A 19,105-nucleotide genomic window follows, 5' to 3' on the forward strand; every position below is an offset into this window, starting at 1 on the left:
GGCGTGGTGAGCTCGTACCAAGGGAGGGCGTGGTGAGCTGGAACCTGCCTACGTCACACAGTACCGCTTACGTCACGCAGTACCGCAACATCCAATAGGAAAATTCGACTGCAGTAGCCACCGTTCAACCTGAAGAGGGCAGCACTCAGACGTTTTTACACCATATATTGTAGAATTAAAAGACTTTATACCCAAATGTCAAAAAAAGTTACTCGAATCAATGAACAGCACTAATAAAGCCCCATTCTTACAGATCATTAACTAAAAAAAGTTGGTTTAGGGTTTAGTTACCCTTTAATCACCAATTGTGGGAGGGGCGTCGATTTTGTGATGTCACAAAATCGAACGGCTTGATTTTAGAGAGGGTCAAACATATAAGGAGATTTAAATAAAACCACTGGATGGATTTTTATCATTTTATGATGGTTGTGTACAGGCACTGCCAACACACATTTCAGTACAATCAACTTGTAAAAGTGCATGTACCATTATATGACCCCTTTAATAAAACTCATGGGAAAAACATACAAGATCGATTAACACAAAATGTACTGGTGAAATGCAAGTTCATTCATTAGACAGATCTGTCAATTAATTAGTGGAGAGAATTCCATTTCTATGGGACTGCATGTCTGTTTCTTGTAGCCTGTACGGTTCTTTCATTGAGAACAATCAATGACCCAAGTGTCTTTGAAGTGTATGAGTGGAGCAAAAGGGTGATAATTCACAGTGGGGCAACGAGACATCACAGTCTGCTTAGGTGAGGAGTTGTTAAGATGGTGTGTTTGATCAGTCCAGTCATTACAGATGTTTTAATATAACCGATCAAACAAAGTAGAAGTTTATTTTTTCATAATTTCAAGTAGTCAGAGGTATACCGTTAATTAAAGCTGCATTAAGAGGATGCATTATTTATTGATCTTTATGGCCAATAATATTGAATGGATGTTTGCTGTGTAATCAAAATAGATAAACCATTTGTAACAATGATAACCATTAAATATCATCCAGGTATACAATGACACATGGTCAAAGAGCATTAGAGAGAACAACAGTGTATTTTGTATGTTTATTAGAAATAGACCTTTCAAGCAATGTGGAAGCAAAATGACTAAACATAAAAAACAACGTATACAACCATATTACAGCCGTCTACATGCCCTGCTCTCGGTAATTGAAGCTCTGAGACTGGCAAGAGCAGTTTCCAAATACTCAGTTCTCATCCTGCTGGATCTGTCTGCTGCCTTTGACACAGTTAACCACCAGATCCTCCTGTCAAACCTAAAGACGAAGGGCATCTCGGAGACCGCACTCCAATGGTTCAACTCTTACTTCTCAGGTAGGTCATTCAGGGTGTCGTGGAGGGGTGAGGTGTCTAAGACCCAACATCTAGCTACTGGGGTGCCTCAGGGTTCAGTGCTTGGACCACTTCTTTTCTCCATCTACATGACATCACTAGGATCTACGATTCAGAAACACAACTCTACCTCTCATTACAGCCTCATGATCTGACGGTAGATACTCGCATCTCAGCCTGCCTGACAGACATTTCTGGCTGGATGAAGGACCACCACCTTCAACTAAACCTTGTGAGGACAGAGTTGCTTGTGGTCCCAGCCAACCCAACACTACACCACAACTTCTCCATTCAGCTAGGTTCATCATCCATAACTCCAAGGTCAGCCAGGAACCTTGGAGTTGTGATTGATGATCAATTGAACTTTACAGACCACATTGCAACAGTAGAACTGCCCAGTCCAGCAGATTTGCCTAATACAACATCAGGAGGATCAGGCCCTTCCTATCAGAGCATGCTACACAACTCCTTGTCCAAGCACTTGTTCTATCCAGACTGGACTATTGTAATGCTCTCCTGGCAGGTCTTCAAGCTTGCACTATAAAACCTCTCCGTCACTCCTCTCCTCACAAAATTGCACTGGTTGCCTGTTGCTGCTCGCATCAAATTCAAGTCACTGACTTTTGCCAACAGAACAACCACTGGTTCTGCTCCCTTTTACCTAAACTCATTATTTCAGACTTATGTGCCATCTAGAAACTTGCGCTCTGCAAGTGAACGCCGTCTTGTGGTGCCATCTCAAAGAGGCACTAAATCTCTTTCTCGGACCTTTACCTTGACTGTTCCCTGCTGGTGGAATGATCTGCCCAACTCAACCAGAGCGGCTGAGTCCTTAGCCATTTTCAAGAAATGGCTGAAGACGCATCTTTTTAAAACGGCAACACCTGATCCAGTAATACTAACACTTTATCTTCTATTCTATATCTTAAAAAAAAAATAAAAAAATAATACAGGTACTAAATTAGATTAAACTGGGAAGGGTCATAGCACATGCATATTGTTGTCCTGTTGTTAGTTTAACTGCTTCTATTGCTCTCATTTGTAAGTCGCTTTGGATAAAAGCGTCTGCTAAATGAATAAATGTAAATGTAAAATCACATACTGTTTGTTTAATCTGTATTTCTTTTCATTAGTAACAAAAAACCCCTAATATAATTCTTATTCACAGTGATTAAATATTAAACGAAAAGATTGCACAACTACTAATTGGGTGGCGATGTGCACAATTTAAATCACCGTTATTTATATAGCGCTTTATACAACAATTTCAAAGCAGCTTTACAGTGATAACAGGAAAATTTTGCATTTTGGCTGTTATTCAGCTGAAGTCAGTTCAGTGTTGATTCAGTTCCATTGTAAAGATAATCAATAATTGAATAATAGTACACAATAATAGCTGCAAGCAGCATGTTCCTCGTTGTGGATGGACTGCCATTTGAATAACACTGCTATATGCCATCTAAACAAACATTCTTTACATGGCCAGGCGGGCAAAAAAAGAGAATTGTAACATCCTTACTGACAAGTCAGACAAGTATTTGACAGTCAACTTGTACATTATCAGACAAGACACACTCAAGTTTGTCAATTTTATTTTCAACAGTGCCTTGTACAACCATGGTACATTCAGGCGAACATGTACTCTTTACTCTCAACCACATTTACATTTATTGCAAGTATGTTTTCAGCTTTTACAGTCACAGTTTTATTAAATTGCTTGTTACAAATAAACACACAGTAACATAAGAAATCTAAATAATAAGACAGTAACACTGCACTACTTAAGTCGCCAAAAACACAATACAATAAATGTTTAATAATAGTAGCTACACAGATTACAAATAATAATAAAGTCACAGCCAATTTCTACAACTTCAGGAGTATCAAATTCCAGGGATCTTCATTCCAAGACATAATTTTTATATGGGAGTAGTATGAGATGGGTGATACTGTCTGAAAAGCATAAAAACATTAGTTATATAAAATATATAAGCTTGATTGATATCACTTTTTCATGTCTGATACCATTATCTTGAGTATCTGCAGATAACGATACGTTTTTTTCTTGTTTAATCAGTTTAGAACATCTATACCTCACCTAACTACACACTACTGCTTTATAAAAAAAAGAGATAAACACTGACATGGTCTGAGGATGATCTGACTCAAATTTGGTGAAAATCAGATAAACGTTCCAAAAGGAGTTAAAAAAAATTTTTTTAAAGAAAAGAAAAATGGCGGATTGGAAGTTCGGCCGACTATGGCAAAATAGTTTTTTATATCTATGTTTAAAGATATAGCCTCATGTCCACTTTGGCATGCTCTTTTGTTTTGGAGTTATTCGAAAATGGTGTGACTAATCAACTTAAATTTTTGTGTCGGCATGGTCTGAAGACGATCTGGTTCAATTTTCATGAACATCGAACATATGGTCAAGGAGGAGTTCGAAAAAGTAGGTTTTTCAGAAAATTCAAAATGTGCATACCGTATTTTCCGCACTATAAGGCGCACCGGATTATAAGGCGCACATTCAATGAATGGCCTATTTTAGAACTGTTTTCATACATAGGGCGCACCGGATTATAAGGCGCATAGAATAGAAGATACTGCAGTCAAACGTTTGACTGGGTTTGCGTTATGCATCCACTAGATGGAGCTGTGCTAAAGGGAATGTAAACAAAACAGTCAGATAAAGTCAAACCAGAGAATGTCTAATATGGCGAGAAGTTTCACTCTCAGTACACTTCCGGCTTCTGAACTGGATTTCTGAATTGCAGTTCCTCTCTGATTCCATATGAGGGCGCTCACAGGACGAGTGCAGAATGAATGGAGGTCTATGGCGCTATACCAATAAAAATCCACTTTTCTCAGGATATAATTTTTTGTCTAGTAATTTGAATGTTGTATTCGAAAGGAGATGCAAATAAATGACACATTGCTGGGTGTTAGATTTTTTTGAGTCACTTATTTGCTTTAAAAAGTCTTTTAAAGTGTCAATGACGTCATATACATGTACGACCAGAGATACTGCTTCCCGGCAATCCTTCAGTCACTTTGGTGCGTTCGCGCTCTGCACTTTCTTTTCTCTCGAGGCATCGACAACACAGCTGACACAGGTAAACACACGTGCTAGAAGAGTTTTTGTTTTGTTTGTTTCTGGTCCCGCTGCGGATGACACGATGCCATCAAGCGGTATCTCTGGTCGTAATCAGTCCTTCACTGACCAATCAGCGTTCATTAGCAGAATGCTAGCGTGTTATGGACAACAACAACTCAACCTGTAAGAAATCGAAAGGACATAAGTACTCGTTCATTCAACTTTCAACCTAAAACCCATGTTGAACTTGCAAAATCTACAATCAGATTTGAGATTTATCAACGGCGATCGGGTGAAAGAGACACATTTAGCTGTCTAGCCCCATTGACTCCCATTCATTTTGCACTCATGGCGATCGCCCCCAGTGGAACTCTGGTGGAACTACAACCAAAATTCGGTACAATAGGACTTAAGGAGTGGGCAGGCTCTCCGTAGACAGGCTCTGGTCAAACTTTATTAAAGCAGGGCTCAGTAGTTTCGGGATTTCTTCGCTGTATTCTCGCTTTTTGCTCGCATGTTTCTCTCTAGAGCTCCCCCCACAGCTTCGGAATAGATATTTGACAACACTGTTGTAAAAACTCGTTGGCGATTCTCAGACACCAGAGGCTAGTAGATCAACGACATCAAAGCAGATGGGACATTCTTTAATACGTCTTCTTCATTCGGGTTCGAACAGCGTGAGGGAGCGCAATAATGACAGCATTTTAGCAGATTTCTTTTGGCCGTAAAGCAATTGTTTACATCGCGAGACCTGATATCACGCGATACTTCCTGACGCGGCGGCCGGCGGCCCGCCGGCTCAAAGTTGCAAGTGCGGATTTTCCGCTCACGGGCACCAGGGGGGTGCAAAACGACCACCATTCAACCCGAAATAAGTAATATAACCATTCCAATGACTCCGAAGCTGTTCAGTTAAGGTAAAAAAGTTACTTGATCACCTTTAAGCGTTCTGACAACTCCGTTCACTACCGGTGTTTACTGACTATGGTAGCCGTAATGCTGCAAGCGGTGGGGCTTTGTAGTTTACCAGTCGTACTGAAACATTTTATTATTATTAAATTATTTTTATTGGTTTTTCATACTGAAACATTTTGACAGAGCGCCTTGAGTGCCGTGTACAACCAGTATGGATCAACCAATTAACCAATTGATCCATATATAAGGCGCTCCGGATTATAAGGCGCACTGTCATTTTTTGAGAAAATTAAAGGCTTTTAAGTGCGCCTTTATAGTGCGGAAAATACGGTACAGTAAATAGAACAAAAGGTGAAACCATTTACTGATGCTCAAGGCGGCAACTCAATGCATATAAATACACTTTTGAACTATGTGTAAATTGTATTGTTTAACCCTCTGAGGTTGACAAACGCGCGGGCGCGTTTTGCTGCATTTTCTCCACATTGTAGCACTATAAACTTAAATTTCTCCATCATTTATGGTCATACAGAAAAAAGAAATATAAAAAAAGAATCTGTGGTATTTCTACTTTTGTATGTGTCCACTTCCAATCAAATCAAAACATTGTGCTTTTGTAAAATAAAGAAAATAAACAGGGTGTGCGTTCTGCCTCTCCGTCACGGTGAACTTTTTTTTCTTGAGCACGTCTATAAACTGAAACAAAACTCAGCGAATACTTGTCACACATTTATGAGCCATACACCTTTATAAACATTTAAGTGTGTACTTTTAAATGATCGGATTCAAAATGAAAACAAATATTCTCTGTTTAAGTAATTTGTATAAAACCAACAAGATGTCCAGCACACAAAAAGCCGTTCTCACGGCTACCCAGATATATCCCGAGAAGAGTGTATTTTCTGGTGTCCCGGCCACGGCCGATGGTGCTATAAATGTAGTGTCGATGCCCACTCCTCAGTGCCCATCCCTACACACAAGCACAGCCCTACACTTAGGGCTCGCGCACATAAAATCGACTCAGGTCGATTGCGCTTCCAACATAGTGAAAGTGCCCACTTCCCAGTGCCCACGAACACTATGTCTAACAGATCACAGGCTCTCTGTAAAAACGAGACCTGTGAGCGTGCGCTCTGCTCAGGCAGACAGCGCGCCCAAAGCAGTAAATGTGCCCGCTCCCAACCCACATCTACTCGCACACATGAGTCCCACGAGACTTTCTCAGTCCTCACTCAGCTAAGCACTGTAGTAAGGTCGAGGACGAGCGTTCCGCCCGCTGTATTAAGCGCGCTCCCCGCCTCAAATGCCACAGGCATAACGCCTATGTTTTTGACCCCCGAAGCGCCTCTGTCGCACGGCGAACAGAGCGCGCTCCGTATCCGACCCTTAGCCAACCATGCAAAAGCATGGGCAGCGCTTCCAGGGGTTTCGGACTGGGTGCTAGGCATTATAAAAAGAGGCTTCTCGCTACAGTTTTGTCGACGCCCTCCCCGCTTCACAGCGCGCGTCGAAACTACGGTGTCGTTGGAAGTAGCACACCTACTTCGCGCCGAAATATCAAAACTGATAAGCAAAGGGGCAATAGAGCATGTTCCCCGAGCTCAAAGCGAAGGGGGGCTATACAGCAGATACTTTCTAGTCCCCAAAAAGGACGGCGGTATCAGACCCATACTGGATCTAAGACGGCTGAACAGAGTATTAGTGAAACGCAGTTTCAAAATGCTCACGACCAGGAAAATCCTCGCGCATGTTCGCCGAGAAGACTGGTTCATGTCGATAGATCTGAAGGACGCGTATTTTCAAATACAGATAGCGTCACATCACAGGCGATACTTGAGATTCGCCTTCGAGGGTCAGACATACCAGTATACAGTCCTGCCCTTCGGCTTGTCCCTGGCACCTCGTACATTTACGAAATGCATGGACGCAGCGCTCGCTCCTCTCAGACTCAGAGGCATGCGAGTGCTGAACTATTTGGACGACTGGCTGATCCTAGCTCAATCACGACCACAGCTCGTGGAGCACAGAACCATTTTACTCGATCACCTCGAGAATCTTGGTATCACGGTCAATTGGACAAAGAGTTCACTGAACCCCAGTCAAACGATTTCGTTTCTGGGTAACGTTCTGGACTCACAGTCTATGACAGCGCGGCTGTCACCACAGCGCGTGCTGCACATTCAGCGCGCGGCGAGATCTTTCCGCTGCGGCGCGTCCACCCCGCTCAGGAAGTTTCAAAGGATGCTAGGTCTCATGGCCTCAGCATCACCAGTTCTCCAGCTGGGCTTGCTCCGCATGCGCCCGCTGCAGTTCTGGTTGAAAGCGCAAGTACCGCGCGGAGCGTGGGTGTCCGGTCGGTTACGGCTCAAGGTCAATCAGAACTGTGTGACAGCCCTGATACCTTGGCTGGCGGACGACTGGTACCGATCAGGTGTAAGCCTGGGGACTTCCTCGGGAGTGAGGATGGTGTCGACAGACTGTTTTGGAAAATTCAGTATTTCTTATAATCATCTGTTTCCAAACTGTTTAATCATATGTTTCTGTGAGGTTTTCTAGCAGCTGAGGGGGGACAGGGAAGCGAGAGGCAATTTAGGTCATAGATGAAGGCCTTTGGGTGTCTCAGGGACAAGAACAGTGTGACCTGCACCAGGGGGGTAGAAACCAGTCCGAACTAGCTGAAGATAGGGGGGTATCTTTCTGGAAATTTACAAGAAACCTGGAAGGAGGAGTTTTTTTGCCAAGAAACTGTATAAAATGTCTATGTTTTATTATGTCTATAGGTATTCTGTTTCAAAGCTGGGTGGCTGCGGCTTTTGTGAAAAGAATCCTCATTGAAATAAACCTTTTCTCTTTATTACAATTTTGCCTCTTGAAAGTTCTTACACCATTGATGCTGTTTGTTATTAACTTCTCAAAATTGCCATTACAAGACGCATCCACCTCGGGATGGGGAGCGCTGCTCGAGGGCAGACCGTTCTTCGGCCTGTGGTCGGAACGAGAAAAGCTCCAACACATCAACTGCCTAGAAATGCTGGCAGTGCACAACGCGCTGACGCGTTTTTGTCCCCATATCAAGGACCAACACGTCGTAGTCCGTTCGGACAACATGGCCGTGGTGTCCTACATAAATCGCCAGGGCGGTCTGAAATCCACATCCCTGTACAGGTTGGCGAAACGCCTCCTAATATGGGCTCAGCACAACTTACGCTCGCTGAGAGCAGTGCACGTACCTGGGCTTCAGAATGTGGGCCCAGACAGACTGTCCAGGAACAACATTCCCCCGGGCGAATGGTCTCTACACCCACAAACAGTCCGGCTGTTGTGGGAGAGATTCGGCAGAGCGGAGGTGGACCTATTCGCGTCCCACGAAAACGCTCATTGCCCCGCGTTCTTTTCCAAGAGCGACAGCGCGCTGTCTCGAAGGTGGCCGCGCTGCCCGCTATACGCTTTTCCCCCCGTCTCCCTCCTGCCACAGGTGTTAGAGCGGGTCAGGGAAACAAAATGCCCAGTGCTGCTTGTAGCACCGTTCTGGAAGAACCAAGCATGGTTCCCAGTCCTGATGCAGTTAGCAGACATCGCTCCATGGCCAGTGCCGTTGAGGAGAGATCTCCTCTCGCAGGCCGGGGGCTCGATTTGGCACCCACACCCGGAGCTGTGGTCCCTTCATGTGTGGGTGCTCAACGGATATCCATTGGTCTCGCAGAGGGAGTGATGAATACCATCACTCAGGCTAGAGCACCGTCGACTCGGCGGCTTTATGCTTCAAAGTGGTCGGTTTTCTCCGGCTGGTGTACAGCTCGGAGCCTATCACCCCTCAATTGTGAGGTAACGGAGGTTCTCTCCTTCCTACAGGAGCTGTTGGATAAGGGCAGATCCCCTTCCACGCTCAAAGTGTATCTGGCGGCTATTTCAGCGTTCTCTGGATCAACGCTGGGTCAGTCACTAGGAAGGAACGATTTAGTCATCCGCTTCCTCAGGGGAGCTAGGAGGCTGAATCCACCCAGACCTCCTTCAGTCCCTATGTGGGACCTTTCTACGGTTTTGGCGGCCATGAAAGGTGCCCCTTTCAAGCCTATCCAGTCTATTAGCCTCAAGCATTTGTCTTTCAAAACAGTGTTTTTGATGGCTCTCGCTTCAGTGAAGCGCATAGGCGATCTGCACGCGCTCTCCGTGAGCCCAGCGTGCTTAGAGTTTGGCCCTAATGACTCTAAAGTCATACTCAAACCTAAGCATGGCTATGTGCCAAAATCCCTCAACACGCCGTTTCGGGCTCAGGTTATTTCCCTGTCTGCCCTACCGGGATCAAGTGAGGAAGGGGACTCGAGTTTTCTTTGCCCCGTTAGGGCTTTAAGAGCTTATATGTCCCGCTCTGCTGTCTTCAGACAGACAGAGCAGCTCTTTGTCTCGTTCAGTGGACGTTCCAAGGGAATGGCTGTTTCGAAACAGAGTCTATCCAGATGGATAGTTGACGCCATAGCGCTGGCTTATACTGTCAAGGGCATCCAGTGCCCGTTGGGAGTTAGAGCGCACTCCACGAGAGGCGTTGCCTCCTCGTGGGCTTGGTCTAGCGGGATTTCCCTACAGGATATATGTACGGCGGCAGGCTGGGCCTCACCGTCTACATTTATCAGGTTTTATAACCTAGAGGTTCCCGCCTTACAGGCTAAGCTTTTATCGGTGTAGTCGATTCAGCTGTCTAACTAGATCTCTGAAATCGCGAGCGCAACGCGCTACCGACTGTCTTGGGCAGAACTGTGTAAGACCCACATTTCCCACATTAGTTCAGGCTCCCTACCCTGTCTATGTGATGTCATATTCGCGTCTGCGGACATGGCTATATAAGGGCGGAGGGAATCCCCTCTTGTCTCTAGACTCTCTCTGTGAGGTCATATTAAGCCGGCGGACGCTACAGTATAGGGAATTAAGGTTTCCCCTCCCTTATTCCCTGACTCTGTGTGAGTCTATCAGGTGATTATGCACTGTACGCCTGGATTAGCTTCCGGTGATCGGTGTTTTTATCCCAGCACGCACAGCGTTTTACAAGGGGTTCCCGTAGCGTTTTTACAAAACGCAGTACGAGAGGACTCTCGTAAGAGAACGTACTCGGTTACTAACGTAACCTCGGTTCTCTCTAGAAGAGGGAACGAGTACTGCGTTCTCTGCCGTGCGTACGGTTCACTCTGGTTCGCTTCGGCGATCAAAATCAAGTGAATCAGCCTTTTCGAGCTCCTTTTATAGAGGTTAGCCACACCCGTCTCGGCGGGAAATGGCGAGGAGGGCGCGAAGCGCCCTCATTGGCCTGACGTCACTTTAGGCCTCGCTCGATAAGTTGCCGCAGAGCAGCCAATGAGCGAGCAAGCCGTCTCGCCATAGCTGTGTACTGCTGCAACGCGCTTTACATATATGAAAATTAAGGATAATTTTTTTTGCTTCAGTATTTCGTGAAAAGAGACTTTTCCCGTAGCGTTTTTACAAAACACAGTACTCGTTCCCTCTTCTAGAGAGAACCGAGGTTACGTTAGTAACCGAGTACGGTCTCAGGTGCACGGCCCCCCGCTCACGGTTCGTCCCCTCTATCTCCGCTGGGGTCTGCCCACTTTTCTAGCATTTTTCAAATATTGACAGTGGGTGGAGTCAGGCTCTGACCAGGGGTTTAGTTACCCTTTAAAGTCCAACTGAAATCAAAATTGACCCTATTTACTTTGTTAGCGCATATTACTAGTCTTGTGGTGAAAAATTAATCCGTGCAAGTTAATACACAGAAAAAAATTGTTTGCCGTCGTAATCTTTAATCAAAGTCTGAAAAGTTACTTCCGGTCTGGTAGGTTTGACGGCTTGGTTTGGGAAACGCTTAACCACTCCCCTCAAACCGTTAGTCTGCTATGAGTGAGAGATGGAGAGGAGGAGCGCTAGAGTAAAACCCTGCCCTCTGTTCAATATTCCGTTTCACTGGGAAATACATCACAACACTGGAGAAAAGTCGTTTGCAACTTCCGGTTCATGCGGACTTTAAAGATCCTTTTTTTTTTTTTTATTTAGTACTGCCCTTTAAAAGCTACTTAAGATAATTACAAGCTCTTAATATTGTAACAATGATTATTAATGTTGAGGGTAGGGCTGTGCAATTAATTGAATTTCGATTTCAGCTCCCAACAATCATCAAAATAGTACAATCGAGTAAAAAGATTATTTTGTCTTGAGCGTGCGCCTGTTCTGAATGACAGGCGCACGCGCACTTCCGCCCCTCCCGAAGCCGTAAACTCTCTCAGCTTGAATGTTTAAACTGATAAGACTTAAAGAAGTGAAAATTATCAACTTTAGTTACGATGCAATACTGGCCTGATTGTGCAAGTGACAATTCCGTCATGTCCCGACTCCTAAACGCGAGAGTGTAGTTTCAATGCTTGCTTTGTCCAACCCATTTTGAGAGACAGAGAGAGAAAAGACGCAGCACCGCTGAACACTCACGCAGTTTGTGAAATTGTGTCTTTGCGAGAGTTTTAAAATGATAGATTTGATTTTATAATCTGTGTGGATTAATTTAGGCTACTCATACAATCTACTTGCTAAAAGGAATCAATGTTTGTGGGGGAATTTCCCGCATTATGAGTGGTAGACCTGCGGGAAAATTCAAATACTTGAAGTATTATCTGTTATATTATTTATTTTAATAGTTCAAAAAGTACAATAAATGTTAAAATTTAATTTTAAGAATTGTTGAAAGGTGTCTTTTTAATAAATGCAACACGTTCCCAAAGTCATGTGAAATAATCGTGTTACATAATCGTGATTTCAATACTGACCAAAATAATTGTGATTGTGATTTCTTCCATAATCGAGCAGCACTAGTTGATGGTTATTAATGGTGTGCAGTTTTGTAGAGGCTAGCAATAGCAATCTAGCTTTGAAAGCATAAAAGAGGGGGAAAAAAGAAATCCCACCCTCCCTTAATGTCCAGTGGCACACATGGATTTTGTTTAGGGTGTGTTATGGTGATAATACATCACTCGTTGCTCATCGTTATCATTAATAGGCCATCCTACCTAAAATCCACTGTTCAGAAAGACTGTGGCTCCCCTCTGGTTTCTTGCCATTATACTCTCCAATACAGATCCCGGCCTGCCGCACACTCCGGCACACAGTTCCTCCACACAGCTGGATGAGTTCTGTTAGGCTGCTGCAGGGGGGCTGGGAGTGTGGGGACACAAACATGGGCAGCTGCTTCTGGAACAGGTCCTGCTGATGTTCCCCAGCAGAGAGATGCTGCTGCAGTCGGCATATCTGGAAAAACAGAGAAAATATTATTCTAACCCATGTTCTTTTTCCAAATATTTTGGGTAACATGAGCCCAAACACCAGGGGTCTCAAACTAAAATTGCAGCACTTGACTGACATTTACAACAGACATTTACTCACAGGAGGGCCATTTCAACATTCAAGTACAAGAAAGTGCAATATTTCTGATAATTTACTTTTTAAATGCCATTACTAACATAATTTTGTCATACTTCAGACAAATCATATCCAGGCCACCGGGATTTCACTTTTCCCGGCTGCTCCCGATGGCCGGTCCGAGACTGCCTTATAATTTAGTACACGTACACTATTAGCCTAATAATAAGAGTTATGGCACTTCGGGTGAAAAATGTTGTCCTGTGTTCCGTCTTTTAAACTTCTCCTCAAACGTGCATGCAGTGTAAATAAAGCAGTTACATCAATGAAATGATAGTAAAGTTAGTCCACGGCCACACCCCCGTGCTAATGGTACTGCCCACAGCGCAAATTACAAGACGAAAAATGGAAAAATAGAAAACCGGTTAGATTTCATTTATTCAAATGTTTGTTTCTGAAGTCACAATTTAGCAAAAGTAAAATTGAAAAAAGGGGAGAAAAAGGCAAATATCCGTTGATAATGTACTGGAAAAACAACAAAAAAGAATGTCTGGTTTCAATTTTGCATTTTTGCATTTGCATTGTATGGTCTGAAAACTGAATTGTGAAGCGTTACACGGACCGGAAAGCTCTCTCAGTCTGGAAATTTAAGCATTTATTCTGCAATTTGAGGTTTACACAAAATGTGTCTGTTTTTAAGATTTACACATTTCAATTATATGACAAATTTCCATCAAAATAAACAGAGTATATTCTTGTTTATGCTATGTCATGTTTCAGTAGTCTATTAGTCGGAAATTAATAAGAGTGTGGGGCAAAACCAAAAATCAATAAAAATGCCTCAAATTTATTATGGGAGCAAAAATTTCCTTTTAATGAGTTCCATTTTAAACAAGATATCACACAAACAAGAGAGCTGTTTTTTATTATTGCATATTGATATTGATTGTATACAACAAATAAATTTCAATTTCAGAATTAAAAATGCAATATTTTTTTTTGATTTTAGACATAATAGTCAATATTAATAGTCAATAATAGTCAAAATTTTTTGCTCTATTTTGCCAACTAAAATATGGCCCTCGGCTTAAAGACACATGCTGCCCATGCCCTGCAGGGTCACATTGGCCCTGACGGCCAAGAAGGATCCACCCTCCATGCGATGGCAGTCCTGTAAGTTTTTCAGGCCAAGCTTCTCCGGTCTATGGACAAGTCAGGCCCAGATACATCCATCTTTAGAGTCCTGTGCTGCGTGACCAACCTCACCCTGCGCACCACCAAGATGACGGCTGTGCAAAGAGCAGCCAAGTGGTCCTTGATTACCACCTCTGGCTGAACTTGTTGGAGATCAAATGAGTGGACAAAACAGCTCTCCTTGATTTCCCGGTTTTCTGACAGGCCTTTTTGGCTCTGTAGTAGACAGCTTCAACGAATGCTTCACTACAGCTCAAACGTCATCGCATCATTTCCTGCATCAACCAGTGCGTTAAGCGCAACCCCTTCCCAAAGCGCCAGGGCCCTCACCTCCAAGCGCCTGTTCAGTTCCAGGCAGTGTGTTTGTTGCTAGTGCTGTTATTGTCCCCTATGAGTGTGTGTGCTATAAAGCAGTTGCAGAGGATAACCCCCCCCCCACAGAGAGGGACAGAGAGTGAAGACCTTACTTCTCTGTGATCGCTATAATTTGTGCAATATTGTGTGTGTTACTGACAAGAAATGAACTTATAAATGTTAAATGATTGAATCAATATAATTATTTTGCTTAAAAGTGTATCTGTTATCGTTACGGTCTAACTGCTAGATGCATGACTACCACAATAGCGTCCGGTGTGATACTAAACTTGATTATTAAAACTAATGTTGATGTCACTGTATAGTATTCTGTTTGCGCCTATCTTTATCTGTCCGTCTTTAAGACACCATTTTAATCATCGCAGTCTTAGTAAACTGCGTCATCAGTTTTCCTCTCTGTGTCACTCAAAGTATATTGATAAGAAATGTGATTTATATACAGTATGTAAAGATGTGTATAATTTAATTCAGTCATAGTGTTGCCAACCAAGAGTGCCTTCCAGCTTAAAAACAAACAAACAGAGAAATCTGCTGAAATAATGTCAAGGGGGGATTTTAAAGTGATGAACCACTGGACACTTGATAGTTGACCCTGTTAACAGGAGTTAAGGTAAATAGTTCTAAACTGAAGGAATATAGGATCACAAAAATGTAACTTCAATATGTTTTTGTTACAGATGAACAAGTGTGATCTCAACCTGTTGAGATCTACAGTGGAATGATCTACAGTGGACACCTTTGTGGCCATTCTGCACCCTTCTGCACTAGGGCAGTCCTGTACTTTTATTTTTTTCAGTCAATCCTGCTCCTGGAGGACCACTGTGTTTAGTTCCAACCCCAATCAAACACACCTTTATCAGCTCATCAAGCTCTTCACGATCACTTGAAAATACAAAGGCATGTGTGCTGAAGAAGGTTGGAACTAAACTCTGCAGGACAGTTGCCCTCCAGGAGCAGGATTGAAGACCTCTGCTCTAGGGGGTGCTCTAGTCATGTAGTCGGCTACTTCAACCACTAGTTGGAGCTGTCAGAAGCCATCGATTAATCGACCATGCAATAACCATAACTTCATGTAGACACTATTGTTTTTCGTTATTGTTTTAACGCAAACCAGTGACTCATGACCGCAACCAACCGACGGACACAACCGATGATGACAGGAAACAGACTACATGAATTTTGTCTTATTCTATTAGAAACTATTTTGAACCGGTTGAGTGAAGATCTAAGTGATGCAAGTACATATCTGTTATTTACCGTTGAAGACCTGTGAAATTTTATATGAGGTGGCTAATGTTGTATAATAACTAACTGCTAATTGTTAAAATGAATTTTATTAATGTGTGTATATGTGTATGTACGTATTATTTTCCCGGTGAGTTGGCTTTAAATAAGGTTTTATATAAGGAGAAATGTCTTAGTAAAAATGCAGATGTTAAGGCTATAATGTTGCATGCCAATTTAGAACAAAATGAAACCTGTTATTTTAATGATTTTACAACACATGTAAAAGACGTAATTGTTGAAAACATTGTGCCAATTAATAAACACTTGTTGACTTATATTTGTCCCTTTTTAGAGGTAACAAACCACGAGTATTATTTATGCCTCGTTCTATTTATGACGTACTCCTAGCACTCGTGATAGGAAGGACAAATGGATTTACAAAGGTTGCTTTGTCATGTCCAGTGTAGACAGCTTGTAGCATTACGCAACGCGTCAACGGTCACGTCTGGTGTAGACACGGTAATCGACGAGGAGAAATCAGTAGTCGTGCAACCCCTACTTGTAGAATTGTGAAAGGGCAACTGTGCAGTCTTAATTTATGGCAGCAACTTTAAAAATTACTTCTTGAATATCTACCATGCACTGCTACTGCAGTGGACATGTGTAATTCATCTAAAAATACATCATTTTGGAAAAATAGATTTTGGAAATGTTCTTGTTTTGGAGAGAAAAGGACATTGAAGGGATAGTTGATGTATTTTTAGATGGTCCACCGCAGTAGTAGTGGTAGATATTAAAGAAGTAATTTTAAAGTATGCTGTCATAAATAAGACTGTACAGTTGCCCTGTCACAATTGTACAAGTAGGGGTTGCACAACATTTTTCGTTTAAGACTTTTTTTCTTTGTTTTAATTGATGCATTAAAGGGTTAAATGGAGTTTCCATATTAATGTTTTATTTAACAATGTTTTTCACAGTGTGAGCAGGTCTCTAGTGTAATGAAAGGAAAAAATAGCCTCCCAAACCTGTAAATGACAAACTCTCTCATCAGAATAAAAAGGACAGAGCTTTTGCACGTTGTAAACGCTGTTTAAGAAAAAGAAGGTCATTGTGTAATTTCCTTCCTCCTGCAACTTCCTTGTGACATTAAATGACTAACACAAACAGGAGGCCTCCCAAACATGTAATACGGGAAAATTATTCATCCCCTGCACCTGAGCGATGGCCGTCATTTCTTTGCATTTTCTGCACTGATTTTAGGTGTGTGTGGTGGTGGTGGTGGTGGTGGTGGGGGGGGGGGGCAAGATGATTCTGAGCTGTAGTGACATTCCAGAAACAGGAATGTCTACTAGCTACCAAATAGTAGAGCCACTGGTAACATGCAGCAAAAAAAAATACTAATACTTTGATCACTCAGAAGGATATACTGGATTTACTTTCACACATTTTACTCTGACCATTATTAAATTCTTAAATAATAAATAATAAATATTATAGATGATAATAGTATTACAAAAAAATACACAGGTTTGACATTTGATACATTGATTTTTCAAAAGTAAAAAATAAATAAAAATAAAAATAAAACTTGTTTGCTGGTGTGCATTTCTCTAGTGAAAACTGCAGTCGTAGAAAAACAGGTTCAAAGGGGTTCTATATATGCTGTGTCCGACAGATGAAAAATGCTGCCTCAACCACAGGATACGGCGGTAGGAAGGCAACAAGGCATGTCCTAATCCAATGCTTGTGTCATAGTCCTGTCTATTACTGATATACCTTCATCTGACCAATTTTTGAGGGCAGCACAGATGCATCATTCACTGCCAATGATATCCAGGGTTTTTAATTTAGGTTTGAAGATAGTAAAGCATGTGTTATAGGCTATTAGGGAAATATACTTTTGCCAAAGAAGACCTTTTACTTCAAATAAATGTTGATTTAAAAGAAGCCTACTTCAGAGTAATATGTTACCACTTCATCATGCTTAACAATTAGAATTTCAATCATTTTAATGCGACTACCAGTTGTGACGAATAGAAGCTCAACTAGTTTCAGTGAAAATAAAAGCTCAATGGTTTATCTCTTGCAAGTGCAGAAATAAGGACAAAAGTATTGTGATTTCCCTACTGTAGCATAAAATAATATACTTGTGAAATAGTCATTTTCATTTATTTTACAGTGCATTTGTTTTACAATACATGGCTATTACTGTCATATGAATAATAATATAAAATTATAATTATTGTACTCTAATTATTTTTCCTAAAACACCAGTGTGAACGTAATGTAGAATGAGACACTATATCAACTAAAAAGAGGTTTGAGTGCCCTTTAAAGTTCAGATACAAGTCAATGCATTTTTTCTTTGTTCAATTTGAACTTTCAAATCTGAACATGGGTTTGAATTCTCAGAGTGTACACTATATAATGGTAGTATTCTCAAATTAAAATCTAATTATCTTATCAAAATACCTAAAATATGTGCTTGTAAAAAGTGTTTTCTTCAGCCAGTTGAAGACGTGGTGCACATGATCAGGATTTTACCACCTCCACCTCATTTTGAGCCAGAAAAAAAAAACCCTGATATTCCACAATCCTGTCCGTTCTATCCCATGAAAGTTGAGCTAAAAAATTAAATTTGCGGTTAGTGGTTTGTTTGTGTGTAATTGTATTTTTTTAAAAACTTTTTCCCATTCTGATGTAATTTTAAGAATACATATTGTAGTAAATAAATATTCCATATCCCACCTGGATTCACCCACCTACATTTCCTGTCGGTACTGAGACTTCGGGTTACAAGTCCAACTCTCTAACCATTAGGCCACAACTGCCCTAAAGGATCTTTAAGGATCTATATAAGGTGGTCTCAACTCTGGCCCTCTCGAGGTCCACTTTCCTGCAGAGTTTAGCTCCAACCTTGATCAAACTCACTTATCTATATCTTTTAGTAATCCTGAAGACATTGATTAGATTGTTCAAGGTGTGTTTGATTAGAGTTGGAGCAAAACTCTGCTGGAAAGTGGACCTCGAGGGCCAGAGTTAAAAACCCCTGTTCTATATAGAACCTCTTTGAATGTGTAATACTTTGAGTGTCTACACTAGAATAGAAGCTTTGATGGTCATCATAAAGCAATGTTCTCTTGGAAGTGTAATGGAAGTGACGACAAGGACATAATATCCAAGCAGAGGAGACACCCAAGGGGTTAAAAGACAAAACATCCTCTGAGCGGAATTATTTCCTCCCACAACACCTGCCTTCCCCTTCCTTCATGTCAGCTTTTCAGGCCAATATACTGTGATTATCTGAAATCAGGAAGTGCTCTTACGGACTTGCCTAATAATATTTTATTTTTATAGGTCAAATACTAATGTAGGCTGTTTGTAATTTTGAAAACTTTTTTTTTTTACCAGTATCTGGTGGACTATTTTTTTAACACCAGAGCCTTACAAAAACTGATTTGAAAAACAAAACGCTTTAAAACTGCTGTACTAACAAACATTATTTCAAGAGACACAGCTGAAACCATGAGCAACCGAACAGACAGCAA

The 19,105-nt window shown here is 41.8% G+C and overlaps 1 protein-coding gene across 5 annotated transcripts in view; it reads right to left on the reverse strand.

Moving 5' to 3' along the window:
- Positions 1-2,932: 2,932 nt before the first annotated feature.
- Positions 2,933-19,105, reverse strand: part of mcph1 (microcephalin 1) — a 113,129-nt gene continuing 96,956 nt past the window's right edge. For all 5 annotated transcript variants that reach the window (XM_081350984.1, XM_081350987.1, XM_081350985.1 and 2 more), the window contains 2 exons: positions 12,413-12,650; positions 2,933-3,310 (listed from right to left, as the gene is read on the reverse strand). In XM_081350984.1, coding sequence (XP_081207110.1) covers positions 3,258-3,310; positions 12,413-12,650 — 291 coding nt within the window. In that variant the 3' untranslated portion in view covers positions 2,933-3,257. The remainder of the gene's footprint in view (positions 3,311-12,412; positions 12,651-19,105) is intronic.

This window comes from Scardinius erythrophthalmus (assembly GCF_964197995.2).
Source record: "Scardinius erythrophthalmus genome assembly, chromosome: 21".
NCBI lineage: Eukaryota > Metazoa > Chordata > Actinopteri > Cypriniformes > Leuciscidae > Scardinius > Scardinius erythrophthalmus.